The sequence below is a fragment of the Mobula birostris genome, chromosome 4 (genome assembly GCF_030028105.1).
Source record: "Mobula birostris isolate sMobBir1 chromosome 4, sMobBir1.hap1, whole genome shotgun sequence".
Classification (NCBI taxonomy): domain Eukaryota; kingdom Metazoa; phylum Chordata; class Chondrichthyes; order Myliobatiformes; family Myliobatidae; genus Mobula; species Mobula birostris.
Genome location: NC_092373.1, coordinates 174,734,424 through 174,749,075, shown reverse-complemented (window position 1 = coordinate 174,749,075; position 14,652 = coordinate 174,734,424). Strand labels below are relative to the sequence as shown.

General features: G+C 46.5%; 1 protein-coding gene across 11 annotated transcripts in view; it reads left to right on the top strand.

The window, feature by feature from the left end:
* Nucleotides 1-1,312: 1,312 nt before the first annotated feature.
* LOC140196770 (cyclin-dependent kinase-like 2) overlaps nt 1,313-14,652 on the top strand; it is a 69,677-nt gene continuing 56,337 nt past the window's right edge. For 8 of the 11 annotated variants that reach the window (XR_011885808.1, XM_072256523.1, XM_072256521.1 and 5 more), the window contains exons 1-3: nt 1,313-1,587; nt 5,229-5,381; nt 6,614-6,804. Coding sequence is in view for 8 of the 11 variants with exons in the window: in XM_072256523.1 (XP_072112624.1) it covers nt 5,360-5,381; nt 6,614-6,804 (213 nt within the window). In the remaining 3 variants the exon portion in view is untranslated. Of the gene's footprint in view, nt 1,588-3,162; nt 3,275-5,228; nt 5,382-6,613; nt 6,805-12,108; nt 12,196-14,652 lie in introns of those variants that run through there. The other 3 variants (XM_072256520.1, XM_072256526.1, XM_072256527.1) reach the window with 3 other exon arrangements.

Genomic DNA, 14,652 nt, shown 5'->3' with positions numbered 1-14,652 from the left:
CCGAGATATCCACGCGAAGCATGATGCCAATTTAATCTACACATGATCTAACTCCATCAATTACCAACGTTTGAACGTGTAAAACAGAAGCCAAGGTCATGAAAAATCTTATCTGTGAAGATGGGAACAGTTTCAAGTCGATGGTCTTCCAGACTTGGCGTGAAGATTTCCTATAGGTTGATATCATTTACTGCTTTCAGTGATTGGTGTGTGAAATGTTGAACTGGGTGAGTGTAGGCAAGTGAAAGCTAAAGAGAGATTTATTTGAGGCGTAAACAAATGGGGAGCCTGGTGGGTCGAGCCGGAGCAGCTCGATGACAGTACAAAAGGCCACGGTTCAAGGAGCTTGGTAGATCTGTTTGAGAGACGAGGAAACCTCTTCACGCAGAATAGCTCCATGTTGAGCCAGTGGGAGAGGTACTCTCTTTTCCTACCACACAGGCTATGTTGTTTGTGGGACTATTGCAACCCCCACACACTGAACCCCCGGAGTAAAACTTACCCCTCAGGACAAGCTCCCGCTCCTACCGTGGAGCTGCGTGGTAGAGTAGTGGTTAGCGCAATGCTACTGTGAAGCCGATGGCCGGGGTTCGATTCCTGCTGCTCTTCTCGTGACCATGTGGGTTTCCACCACGGTGCCCCGGTTTCTTCCCACTTTCCAAAGACATGCGGGTTAGGGCTAGTAAACTATGTGACACCTGACGTGCATATTTGAGCTCTGTTCCTCGTTGATTCAAAGGACAGTTTTTGCTGTATATGTTTATGCACATGTGACAAAAAAAGCTCATCTTTGCCAATGGGTGATGGGGCCATGAACCCCCTGTATGCTGTGGCTGGAACCACACCCCCTCCCCCTCAGTATGAACTTGTGGGAGGGGGATCTCCGTTTCTCAGATTGCTCTTCAGCTAGCGGTGGTTAGATCTTCTGTATTGCTGGGATGGAGTGGGACAACATGTAAGGCATCACTATAGGACTTTCTTATTGAGATTAGGGTTATTGCTCCAGAGCAAACACTTAACACGCCTTTCTCGACTTCTTACCACCACTGGCGAGAATGGGCACTTCCCATTGGCTTAGACCGGCAGTTCCACAGGCTCTTTTCTTTCATCTCTCGTTTCCATTGGCCGACACTGGCAGAGCCACAGGCTCTCCCATTGGCTGAGCGAGTAACTGTCCTCGGTGCCGCATCTCGGAGCCCCAAGTCCCCTTTTGAACCAACCGCAATGTCCGGCTGACTGGGCGGGGAGAGGCGCGAGACGGTGGGGCGGTGGTTGGACTCTCCTGTAAGGAAGAAGCACCGCCCTTACTCCGAGCCTCCCACACCAGGAGCCAGCAGCGGCTATCTGTGGGACAGGAGCTAGATGTGAAGCGCCGCTGGAATCCAGGAACTCTGACCGTGGAGGTACAGTTGAGGGAGGGTTTGTTCATGACAACGAACATAGTATCGCAACGATCCCGCCGTGGGGTCAACTCCCGGGAATATGCTCTCCTCAACGCGATTTGTGGGAGGTTGTCCTATCCTTACCGATTTGAACCATCTGAGGATCTCGCCCTGATACCTGACACTGGTTCGCAGGGTTGTACAGGTATGGTGGGGTTAAATGTTTAAAGTTGACTCCGAGTGATACAAGATACTGCAGGAAGTGAGCAGGTCGGTCATTGAGACTTGATGCGGAGTCTCGGCCCGAAACCTCGACACTCTCCTTTCCCCCAACACCTGCTGCTCGGCATAAATTCCTCCAGCAGATTGCTGAGATTACTCAAATGTTTAAACTGCACCCTGATTCTGGAGCAAGAGCGATGACTAGGGAAGACACGGATCTAACGAAGCATGGACACACTATTTCCCCCTTCGCAACTCGCCGGTTCTCGGTTTGACCGCTCTGTGCATTTTGACCCGGGGTTCTCACTGATGTCTGTCTCCTCCAGCCCAACGCCACCACCCTGCCCAGGGAAAACAAATGCTCACCATTCTAAAACCATCTTGACCTACTTTTCTGTGGTTTCCAGGCTATAAGGAGGTGCAAGGCTATTTTGGAGGAAAAAAAAACACATCTCATTTTCCCACGTTTCAGTCCTGGAAACGTGATACAGTATTGAATTAGCCAACTCTCTCTCTCTCTCTGCCAGAATTGAACAGATCTGCTGTTCAGTAAATTTATTTCGCCGTGATTCTATTACTGTGGCATTCCCATATTTCAGAGCCTTTACAGCACTTTGTCAGCACGCTTCAGGTGCCCAGTTGCTGTGTTCTCAACCAGAGATCAATTTCATCTGTAGGCTTGTCTAGACCTCTCAATTCTATACTTCCGAATTAAATCTCCCTTAGGGTAATTATGTTCATTCCTCGGTTTAATATCTCATCCAAAAGTCAGTCCCTTTGATCAGCCAGTACTGCTGCAGAGTGAGAGTTTATAATGAGTTCATTACTGTCCAGGGTCCCCTGTGGCTGTGTGTTTTGTGAGAAGGGGAATGCTGAGCTGCGAGTGGGTCGCCTGAAAACAAGCTCCAGAAGTGTGTACAGTAATTGTTAATGCGGGTACTCATCTCCGTTTGAAAATTTGGTTATAAACGACTGTTCTACGTCGTTCATTCCTGTCAATGAACTAAGCCTCCAGCCTTGGTGTTTTGTGTTGGTGCCACTCCCATACACAGGAGATGAGATTTAGAGGTGCTACAAACCTCGTAGTTACACAAGGACACATCAAACTATAACTCTTTCTTCTTGCAAACTAATGACAAGTTCATTTACAACTGCGCTAGAAATTTCTAAACGACTGAAAACGTGAACAGTCTTAATCCATAATTATAATCTTCTGCTTTCAGTTATTGCGCGTGTTCAAATATTTGCATGTTTGCACATCCCTGTTCCTATAAGCTTCTCCTGCGCTCTCACTCCCCCATCCGCCTCTATAGCCCTCAGCGGCCCCGCACCCCTCAATCTCTGTAAACCCCTCCGGCCCCTACACCCCTCCCTATCTCCGTAACCCCCTCCGACCCCTACACCCCTCCCTATCTCTGTAACCCCCTCCGGCCCCTACACTTCCGTATCTCTGCACTACTTTGTATTGATCTGGTTAATGTCCCCACACTACTCCCTCACACTGGTGACTTTTCCGTTTGATCCTAACTTTGGGAATTTACCCCTGTCCTCTGTTCAGATGCTGGTTGCCTGAGCTTTCTAATGACCGCAGTCTGGAATGTTACTGGGCAGCACCCGTGAAGTAGAGCAGAGTCCATTGTGCTGAAGGTGTTCTATAATGTGAGATGAAGGTATCTTTGTGTTTCAGACGGTACACGCTAGAGCAAATATTTTGTCATAATGCGTTGATTTTATTTTTGTGACTGATATGTCCCTCTATTGCAGGGCCTTGTGTAGAGTCCCAGCATGGAAACAGGTGGGGTGGGTAACCCGGAGGAGTGGGAATAGTTATTGGATTGGCAAAGATCAACACCACCTCCTCCCTCACCATCCCCTCAATCCTCATTCCCAGTTTATGCAGCTGATTTTATGCACCCATACCGTCCTATAGGAAACAGTTCCACACCAGCCTCCACTTCCAACACGTAGTTTCTGAAACTTCTGCGACGGGATCCCACCACCAAGGTCACCTTTCTGCTTTCCGCAGGGATTGCTCCCTTGTTCATTCGTCCCTCCCCACTGATCTTCCTCCTGGCACTTATCCTTGCAAGCGGAACAAGTGCTACACCTGCCCCCACACCTCCCTTGTCACTACCATTCAGGGCCCCAAACAGTCCTTCCAGGTGAGGCGACACTTCACTTGTGAGTCTGTTGGAGTCATCTACTGTATCTGGTGTTCCTGTTGTGGCCTCCTGTATGTTGGTGAGACCCTGCACAGACTGGAGACTGCTTCACCAAGCATCTAAGCTCCATCCCCCAGAAAAAGCAGGATCTCCCAGTGACCACCCATTTTAATTCCACTTCCCATTCCCATTTCGACATGCCAATCTGTAACACTCTCTACTGTTGCGATGAAGCCACACTCAGGTTGGAGAAGCAACAGCTGATATTCCGTCTGGGTAGCCTCCAACCTGATGGCAGGAGCATGCCACCACAACCCCACCCCCCCAGCTCCCGCCTGTTCCCCATTCCCATTCCCTCCTCTCTCACCTCCTTACCAACCCATCACGTCCCTCTGGTGCTCTTCCCCTTCCCTTTCTTCCATGGCCTTCTGTCCTCTCCTATCAGAGGAGTCACCCTTCTCTAGCCCTTTATTTCTTTCACTAATCGAGCTCCCAGCTCCCCCTGTTTCAACAATCACTTACCATCTTGTACTACTTCTTCCCTTCCCCCAACCTTCTTAGTCTGACCTCTCATCTTTTTTCCGCCGGTCCTGATGAAGGGTCTCCAGCCCAAATGTTGAATGTTTACTGTTTTCCACAGATGCTGCCTGGCCTGCTGAGATCCTCCAGCATTTTGAGTGTGTTGCTGGATTTCAAGCATATGCAGATTTTATCTTGTTTGTGATTGGCTCATTCTCTGGCTAAGAGCTATCTCCTGAACTCTGAAGGGTCATTGGTATCTTCTGCAGGAGAAGGATTCTCTTTGAATTTGATCCATGTGCCACTTGTCAATTGTGGCAGAGAAAGAGGCCATTTTGCTCATTGGGTCCATGCTGATAGCCAGTAGAGTGATCCCATCAGCCCTATTCTCCCTGCAATGTTTCCTCTTTCTCCACCCGTCAACTCTCCTTTGAATATTTTCTGCTTGAGCGTTCTGGGGGGTTATTTATGGCTTCTCCTCAATAGGTGCCAGGTGTTGCATTTTGAGATGACAAATGGTAGGACTTTCACAGTGAATGGTAGGACATTATGGAACTCAGGAGTACAAGCATGCGGTTTCCTGAAAGTGCCCTTACAGGTAGACAGGTAGAAGCCTGTGTCAGGACACTGAGGGTACAAGTTGGGATATTATGTTGCAGTTGTACAGGACATTGGCGAGGCTGTATTTGGAATACTGTATTTGGTTACCCTGCTGTAAGAACTGGAAAGGGCACAGAGGAGACTTCTGAGGCTGTTGCCAGGTCTCGAGGGACTGAGTTATGGAGAGGGGTTGAGCCGGTTAGGGCTATATTCATTGGGCCTTAGGAGAATGAGAACTGATGAATAGATGAGTTTAAAAGTATCAAAGTTCAAAGTAAATTTTTTATCAAAGTACATATACTGTATGTCAGCATGTATTACATAGAGATTCATTTTCTTGCAGGCATTCACAGTCGAACAAAGAAATACAGTAGAATCAGTGAAAAACGACACATAAACAAAGACTGAAAAAGCAACGTGCCAAAGAAGACAAACTGCAAACATAATAATAAGTAAACAAATAATACTGAGAACATGAGCTGTAGAGCCCCACAAGGTGAGTCCAAAGGTTGTGGAATCTATTCATTGTTGAGGTAAGAGAAGTTAACCACGCTGGTTTAAGAGGTTGATGGTTGAGGGGTAATTACTGTACTTGAGCCTGCTAGGGCTCCTCTAACTCATTCTCAGCAAGAAGAGAGCATGGCTGGATGATGGGGGCCCTTGATGACGGATGCCGATTTCCTAAGGCAGCACCTCTTGCAAATCTGCTCAATGGTGGGAAGGAATTTGCCTGTGATAGACCGGGCTGTATCCACTGCTTTTTGAAGGGTTACTCATTCATGGGCATTGATGTTTCCATACCAGGCCATGATACAATCAGTGAAAATACTCTCCACTGTATGACTATAGAAGTTTGTCAAATGTTAGATGACGTGCTGAATCTACACAGAACGAGGAAAGTAGCTGTTGTGGCATGTTACAGTTACGTGCTGGTCCCAGAACAGATCCTCTGATATGATTACACCAACAATATTAAAGTTATTGACCCTTTTCTTTGTCCTGTAGTAAATTATCAGCTCTTTGGTTTTGCTGACCATGAAAGGCAATAGAGAGGATGAATAATCACCATCGTTTCCCCAGGGTTTAGGAATCACAAAATGGATGGTTTAAAGTGAATGGGGAGGATTTTCATAGAAACATATGAGGCAACTTTTTTACAGTGGTGCTCAGTATATAGAATGAGCTGCCAAAGAAAGAGGGTGAGGCAGTTATATTAGCGGCATTTAAAAGGAAACATGAATAGGAAAGATTTGGAGGGATATAGGCCAAACACTGGAAAAATGGGACTAGCTTTAGATAGGTGTCTCATTTGGGCCCAAAGGCTTGTTTACATGTTATATGACTCTATGTGGGAGGAAAGTCAGCTGGTCACAGGGAAGTTGTGACTCCACAGGGAGAGCACGATGGCAGGATTGAACCCACATCCCTGGAGCGCTGTAGTGGCAGCTCTGTCAGCTGTGCTATTCTTCCATCCAGACTTCCTGAAGTTGCTTTATTCTCCGCTTGCTCAGAACTCTCCTGATGTTTAATCTCACAGTTCCAATGACTTCCTCGTAAACGTTCCCGGCACCTTCTCCCATCTTCTGTACCTGTTTGTGAAATGGGACAAGAGCTGTACACAACAGTGTGGTGTGGGCCGAGCTGTGTTTGTTGCACACTCTGTTGGAGTTCAAAGTTTGATCTGCAGCAGTTTCTGATAACAGAATGATCTGCTCCTTCCTGGTGCAGGTCATCGACGGACATTAAGGAATATGGAAAAGTACGAATATTTGGGCATGCTAGGTGAAGGGAGCTATGGAATGGTCACAAAATGCAGGAATAAGGAAAATGGAAGGATTGTTGCCATCAAAAAATTCCTGGAGGGTGATGATGACAAATTCGTGAAAAAAATAGCCATGAGGGAAATACGGTTATTAAAGGTAAGTGTACTCTTTCTGTTGGAGCTCACCTGGTGTCTGGTTACAGATGGTAAGAAGCATCAACCTTTACAGAGGTGGGATGGGAGTGAGATAGAAGCAGGACCAGGCTATTTGGCCCCTCCATCCTGTTCTATTCCTCTATAAGATCCTAGCAGCCTCCTCTATATCGGTGACACTGGGGGGGACCACTTCGTCGAGCACCTTTGCCCCATTTGGTACAAAGGTGGAAATTTCCAGTGACCACCCATTTCAATTCGACTTCCTATTTCTATTCCATCATATCCCCATCCATGGCCTCATCTACTGCCCCAATGAGGCCACTCTTGGATTTGAAGAGCAACACCTGGATAGCCTTCAATCTGATGGCATGAACATTGATTTCTCAAGCTTCCAGTAATTTCTCCCTCCCCTCTCTTTCCATTCCCTATTCTCTCTCACACTTACCCATTCTCTTTTCCTCACCTCCCTCTGGTCCTCCTCACCCTTCTCTTTCTCTCATGTTCTACTATCTTCTATCAGATTCTTTCTTCTTCAGTCCTTGACTGTTTCCACCTATCACTTCCCAGCTTCTTACTTCATCCCTTCCCACCCGCCCACCTTCCCACTTACCTGATTTCACCTATCACCTGCCAGCTTGTACTCCTTCCACTCCCCCACCTTATTCTGGCTTCTTCCCCCTTCTATTCCAGTCCTGACGAAGGGCTTCGGCCCAAAATGTCAACTGCTTATTCTTCACCAGATGCTGCTTTACCTGCCGAATTCCTCCAGCACTTCATGTGTGTACCTCAAGATTTTCAGTATCTGCAGAACCTCTTGTGTTCGTGAATCTCTGCCCCATCTGCTCCTTCCTCTCTGCTTCCATATCCAGTGACTCCAATAATCTATGGATGTCAGCCCTGAGTGGCTGACAGCATCCAGAGCTCTTGGGAGGAGAATTCCAGAGATTTTTCTCATCTAGATTGTGATGATCCATCCCTTAACCTGAGCTATCACACACAAAATCTCGGAATTGCTGCCTGTGCCACGAGACAGAGGGTAGGAACAGGAAGTTATGGCAGATGAATGCGTGGCTGAAGAGTTGGTGCAGGGGGCAGGGGTTCAGATTTCTGGATCATTGGGATCTCTTCTGGGAAAGGTCTGACCTGTACAAAAAGGACGGGCTGCAACTGAACTGGAAAGGGACCAATATCCCGGTGAGCAGGTTTGCTAGAACTGTTGGGGAGGGTTTAAACTAGTTTGGCAGGGGGATGGGAATCAGAATGTGAGTGCAGAGATGAGGGTAGAAAGACAAGGGCACGATGCTATGTGTTCTGAGTTGGTGAGGAGGGACAGGCAGGGGACAAAACATAAATGTAGCCAGTTAGAGGGGTTGAAATGTGTCCATTTCAACGCTTGGAGTATTAGGAATAAAGGGGATGAACTTAGAGCATGAATCAGTACGTGGAACTACGATGTTGTGGCCGTTACTGAAACTTGGCTGGAGGAAGGGCAGGATTGGCTGATGCAGGTACCGGGGTTCAGGTGTTTTAAAAGGAATAGGATGGGAGGTAGAAAAATGGGGTGAGTAGCATTACTGGTCAGGGATAGTATCACGGCTGTAGAAATGGAGGACACTGCAGAGGGAGTGTCCACTGAGTCGGTGTGGGTGGAAGTCAGAAATAGGAAGGGATCAGTCACTGTGCTGGGAGTAGTCTATAGGTCCCCAAATAGACCTCGGGACACCGAGGAGCAGGTAAGCAGGCAGATTTTAGAATGGTGCAGGAAATACAGGGTTGTAGTTATGGGTGATTTCATCTTCCCTCATATTGACTGGCACCTCCTGACTGCAAGGGGAATAGATGGGGCTGAATTTGTCAGGTGTGTTCAAGAAGGATTCCTGACACAGTATGTGGACGGACCAACAAGAGGAGAGGCCATGCTGGATCTAGTTCTGGGTGATGAACCTGGTCGGGTGATGAACCTGGTCAGGTGGCAGACCTCTTGGTGGGGGAGCATTTTGGTGAGAGTGACCACAACTCCCTTAGCTTCAGCATAGCTATGGAAAAGGATAAAAACAGACGAAATGGGAAAGTGCTTAACTGGGGAAGGGCTAACTATGAAGGGATGAGGCAGGAACTAGCGAGAGTAAATTGGAAACAGATGTTCAAGGGTGAAAGCACAGAAGTAATGTGGAGGAAGTCTAGGGATCACTTGTGCTGGGTGCAGGATAGGTTTGTCCCACTGAGACAAGGAAAAAATAGTAGGAAAAGGGAACCGTGGCTGACAAAACACGTGAGGCAACTCGTCAAGAGGAAGAAGGAAGCATATGTTAGATATAAGAAGCAGGAAGCAGGAGGGGCTCATGAGAAATATAGGGTAGCCTGGAAGGAGCTTAAGAAAGGACTTAGGAGAGCTCGAAGGGGACGTGAGAAGGCCTTGGCATGTAGGATTAAGGAGAACCCCAAGGCATTCTATGTGTATGTGAAGAACAGAAGGATGACAAGAATAAAGGTGGGTCTGGTAAAGGATAAAGAAGGCAACATGTGCCTGGAGGCGGAGGAGGTTGGGGAGGTCCTAAATAAATATTTTGCTTCAGTATTCACAAGTGAAAAGGACCTTGATCAAGGTGAGGTCAAAATAGAACAGGCCTGTGTGCTGGACAATGTGGAGATTAAGGAAGAAGAAGTGTTGGAGGGCCGGCTGTGGCGCAATGACATCAGTGCCAGACCCGGGAGCGGAGGTTCCCGGGTTCGAAACCAGTCGGGTCTGCTCCCGCGTATGCCTTCTATCCGTGCTGGGTTGAGTGTCGAGATCACAACTCAACCTCGTAAAATAAAGGGAAAATATTGCAAGATGTCTGTGTGAGGAGTGGCATGTCTCTCCTCCCCCCTCTCCTCCCCCCTCTCCTCCCCCCTCTCCTCCCCCCTCTCCTCCCCCCTCTCCTCCCCCCTCTCCTCCCCCCTCTCCTCCCCCCCCCCCCCGCGCCTTGTAAAAAGATATCATCACGGATGCACGCACGCAGGCACACGCCAAAAAAAAAGTGTTGGATCTTCTTAAAAACATCAAGATTGAAAAGTCCCCAGGGCCGGACGTGATATACCCCATGTTGCTGTGGGAAGTGAGAGAAGAGATCGCTGGAGCAGTAGCTATGATCTTTGAATCCTCTTTGGCTGCAGGGGAGGTGCCGGAGGATTGGAGAATGGCAAATGTAGTTCCCTTGTTTAAAAAAGGAAACAGGGAGAATCCTGGGAATTATAGACCAGTGAGTCTTACGTCAGTGGTCTGCAAATTATTGGAAAGGATTCTTAAGAATAGGATCTACGAGCACTTGGAGAAGTACAGTCTACTCAAGGATAGTCAACATGGCTTTCTGAACGGAAGGTCATGCCTCACGAGCCTAATTGAGTTTTTTGAAGAGGTAACAAAAGAAGTTGATGAGGGTAGGGCGGTAGCTGTGGTCTACATGGATTTTAGCAAGGCATTTGACAAGGTCCCCCATGAGAGACTCATCCAGAAAGTCATGAGGCATGGGATCAGTGGAACCTTGGCTGTTTGGATAAAAAGTTGGCTTACGGGAAGAAAGCAGAGGGTAGTAGTGGAAGGAAAGTATTCTGCCTGGAGGTCGGTGGCTAGTGGAGTGCCACAAGGATCTGTCCTGGGACCCCTGCTGTTTGTGATTTTTATAAATAACCTGGATGAAGAGGCGAAAGGATGGGTGAGTAAGTTTGCGGATGACACGAAGATTGGAGGAGTTGTGGATGGAGCTGTAAGTTGTCGAAGGTTACAAGAGGATATAGACAGGATGCAGAGTTGGGCAGAAAAGTGGCAGATGGAGTTCAATCCAGATATGGGATGCTAGACTTCATTAGTAGGGGGATTGAGTTCAAGAGTAGAGAGGTCATGTTGCAACTCGACAAATCTCTGGTGAGACCACACTTAGAGTATTGTGTTCAGTTCTGGTCACCTCATTATAGGAAGGATGTGGAAGCTATGGAGAGGGTGCAGAAGAGATTTACCAGGATGTTGCCTGGATTGGAAAACAGTCTTATGAGGCAAGGTTAGCAGAGCTGGGAATTTTCTCTTTGGAGTGTAGAAGGATGAGAGGAGACTTGATAGAGGTCTACAAGTTTATGAGAGGCATAGATAGGGTGGATAGCCAGTACCTGTTTCTCAGGGCACGAATAGCAATCACCAGAGGGCAAATGTGCAAAGTCAAGGGAGGGAAGTTTAGGGGAGACATCGGATAAGTTTTTTACACAGAGGGTTGTGGGTGCCTGGAATGACTTGCCAGGGATGGTGGTGGAGGCTAAAACTTTAGGGGTATTTAAGAGCCTCTTGGACAGGCGCATGGATGAAAAAAAAATAGAGCGTTGCGGGGTAGTGTGGGTTTAGTACATTTTTTAAGGAATATATGGGTTGGCACAACACCGAGGGCCAAAAAGCCTGTACTGTGCTGTAGTATTCTAGTGTCTAGTGTCTAAAATGCTGGAGGAATGTGGAAACATCTTCTTCCTCCATAGATGCTGCCTTACCTGCTGAGCATCTCGTGTCTCCCTGAATCTGGACTCTCTGCATCCACTCTGTCAGTTCCTCTCTGAATACTGCATCTTATCTTGTATTTGATAAATAGGTAAATTGGTTTATTCTTGTTACAAGCTGAGGTACAGTGCAAATGTTTGTTTTGCATGCCATCTATTTCATCACATCAGTACATTAAACAGTCTTGAGCTGGTTCAAGGGAACAACAATGTGATTTTTTTTATTTTACTAAACTGCAGGGTGTAACCATCTCCCCTGCTTCATGGGGGCCAAATTTGTGAACCAACCTGTGATTTACTGACTCTGAGACCAGTCAACCTTCCTTCAAATAAAGGATCAACACTTCCCAACTTACTTTCTGCATGGTATCACCAAGCCCTGTACATTAGCGTGGCTTCCTTACTTTCAACACACCTTGCAAAGACCAGCACATCAATTGTATCCTGAGTTGCTACCCGTTGACTCTCTGTCGTTAACTGAACAAAATCCCTCAGCAGAAGATTTACTGGTTTCTCAATTTTCAGAAAATACTTGTTTAGAGTTTTAAAAGTTGAGTGGGCAGTGGGATAAATTTCAATGACAGTTGATGATGTGCTTACCAGGGATATATTCCCAGATAATTTTATTTCTCTGTTTGACACATACGAGAATCCCAATGCTGGAATCTGAAACAAGAAACAAGCTGCTGGATGAGTGGGTCAGGCAGCATCTGTGCAATGAAATGGACAGTCAACTATTCAGGTGGAGATCTCCATCTAAACCTGCATCTTTTTCCTCCTGAAGAAATTAAACCTATACGTTTCCATATCATAAAAACAAATACTCAGCAGGTCAGGGCAGCACCTGTTGGGAGGCAAACTGAGAAAATGTTCAGTAAGTTGACTCATCATCTAAATTTTATTTCCTATTAGTAATATTGGCAGTACTTCCTTTGTTGTATTACTCTGACATGTCATCTTTCTCTACAATTTTGCTCTACAGTTTGGTGAACGAGGATCACTGTGAGTCGGTGATCTCAATAATTCATTTCATTCTGCTTCCTTTGTGTTTAATGGAGACCCTTCACATTAAAACATGCTTTCAGCATTACATCATCCATCATTCAATTCAATTCAAGTTTAATGGTCATTCAACCATGCATGAATACCCATGAATATAGCCAAATGAGACAGTGTTACTCTGGGGCCAGCGTGCAATACACAGCACCAACAGTCACACGCAACACAAAGCACACATCGAACATACAAAATAGCAAGCACATGTTAAATACAGCCATGCAAAAAAAAAGTCAAGACCCAGTCCGTGAACGCCGCAGAAATCTGCAGTTGACTGCAATACAGCTTGTCTTCTGCGGACCGAACACTGGGGGTGGTACTGACTCCAGCCCGGGCACCACAGCTCATCCTCAAGTCATGAACATACACAGAAGTAGGCCTGTAATTCCTCACTGACCATGTGTAACTACTGAATGCTCCATAGAGTTATACTGCAGGGAAAACAGTCCCAGCCTATCCAGTCTCGCCTTATAATTTAAAATCTTCAGTCTTGGCAACATACTTTTGACTCTTTTTTTTCTGTCTGTTCTCCAGCTTCCTAGTGTCTGCTGATCAGAACTGTCCCCTCCACGTGTGGTCTTCTGCACAGCGACCCCATGATGACAAGCTCTTGCACTCTGTGCCATGGTAGATGCAGGCAAGCGTGCCAAACACCACCTCACCACACTGCCTCGTGTGTCAACTCTCACGGAAATGTGTACCTGTAGCCCCACGTCTCTCTGTCCCACAGGCTTTAGGTGAAATAGGATAAATATTAGCTTGAATGGGGAAGGACAATGTCCACGTGGGGTTGGGTGAGGGGAAAGGAGGGCAGGAAGGTGGGAGGAGCGGAAGCAGTGGTGTACTATAGACACAGTCACTCAGCATATACAATTGAACTGCTGCTTCACTGATCCAGTTACCTGGATTCAATCCTGACCATCTGCTGTCTGTGTGGAGTTTACATGTTCTCCCGTGACTGCGTGGGGTTCCACCCACTGCTCTCGTTTCCTTGAACTTTCCAAAGATGTTTGAGTTGGTAATTAAAGTGGCCACTGTAACTTGCCCCTAGTATAGGTGACTGGCAGGAGATTTGGAGGGTAGATTATGGACCTGTGAGGGAGAACAGATTACAGGGAAATACTTGGGGACTGGAACTGGTAAGGAATGCCCGGAGAGCTGGCATGAACTTGATGGGCAAAAGGTGAGCATTGCCTGCTTCCTTTCTGTAGCAAAAGAGTTTGTGGTGAGAGTTCTGTGGGAGTTCCGGTCCAGGACTGGAGCTCGTACCCTGGACTGGTGTTACTCTGCAACAGGGTTGGAGTTCTGTCTGACTCTGTGTGAGAGATGTTAAATGGCCCCACTCCTCTGTTCTGCTGGGTGCCTGACACCAGATTTGGAGATAATTAACATCGACAGGACACTCACAGGAGGCAGAGCTGGGCTGAGAAGCGGCAGATGGAGTTCAACCTTGAAAAGTGTGAAATGAAGGGGACAGAGTACAGGGTTAAAGGTGTTCAGGGCATAGTCACCTCATTATAGAAAGGATGTGGAAGCTTTGGAGAGTGTGCAGAGGAGATTTACCAGGATGCTGCCTGGAGTTGAGGAGATGGCTCCTGTGAATAGGCTGAGCAAGCTGTGGTTTTTCTTTATAGAACAAAGGAAGATGAGAGGTGACTTGATAAAGGTGTATAAGATGATAAAGACTAAAGCAGAGAAAATATTCTAGTCTTACTATTCCAGAAGTGGGATTCAATTCCACAAAGTTACATTTATAGAAAGTTCGTAAGGAACAAAAATTTAATTTTGCTTTGATTTCTTTCTGGAATGAATTTGTTGAGCCAGGCAATGGTGAACTAGTGGTCTGTAGCTGCATATAAAGAATTATTGATGTACCTGTGCATATCCCTAGAGATAAAGTGATTATGTAAAAGCAGGTATGGAGGTATCTGGATGGAACCAACAATAAGAGATTAATTTAACTCTTAAATTGTAAGCAGTTTATGTCTAGGTGTATGTTTAAATGTCAGAACTCCTAAAGCAGAGCAGTTAGTTAAAATCATGAGCAGGTTACTGAAAGACTAATAGTTTCAGTAAAGAGGCAAGTGAGCCAGTGAAAGTCAGATTCAGTAAAAGAGGATTGCACTTGTTAATATAAATATCTGCTGGCATTTACATATTTATAACATCTTATTCCAGACAGTATCTGTACTTTAACCTTTAGCTTATTTTATGTAGTTCTTTATTCTTTATAATGGTTGAATGTTGTTGCTTTTGTTGCATGTCACACCAATAC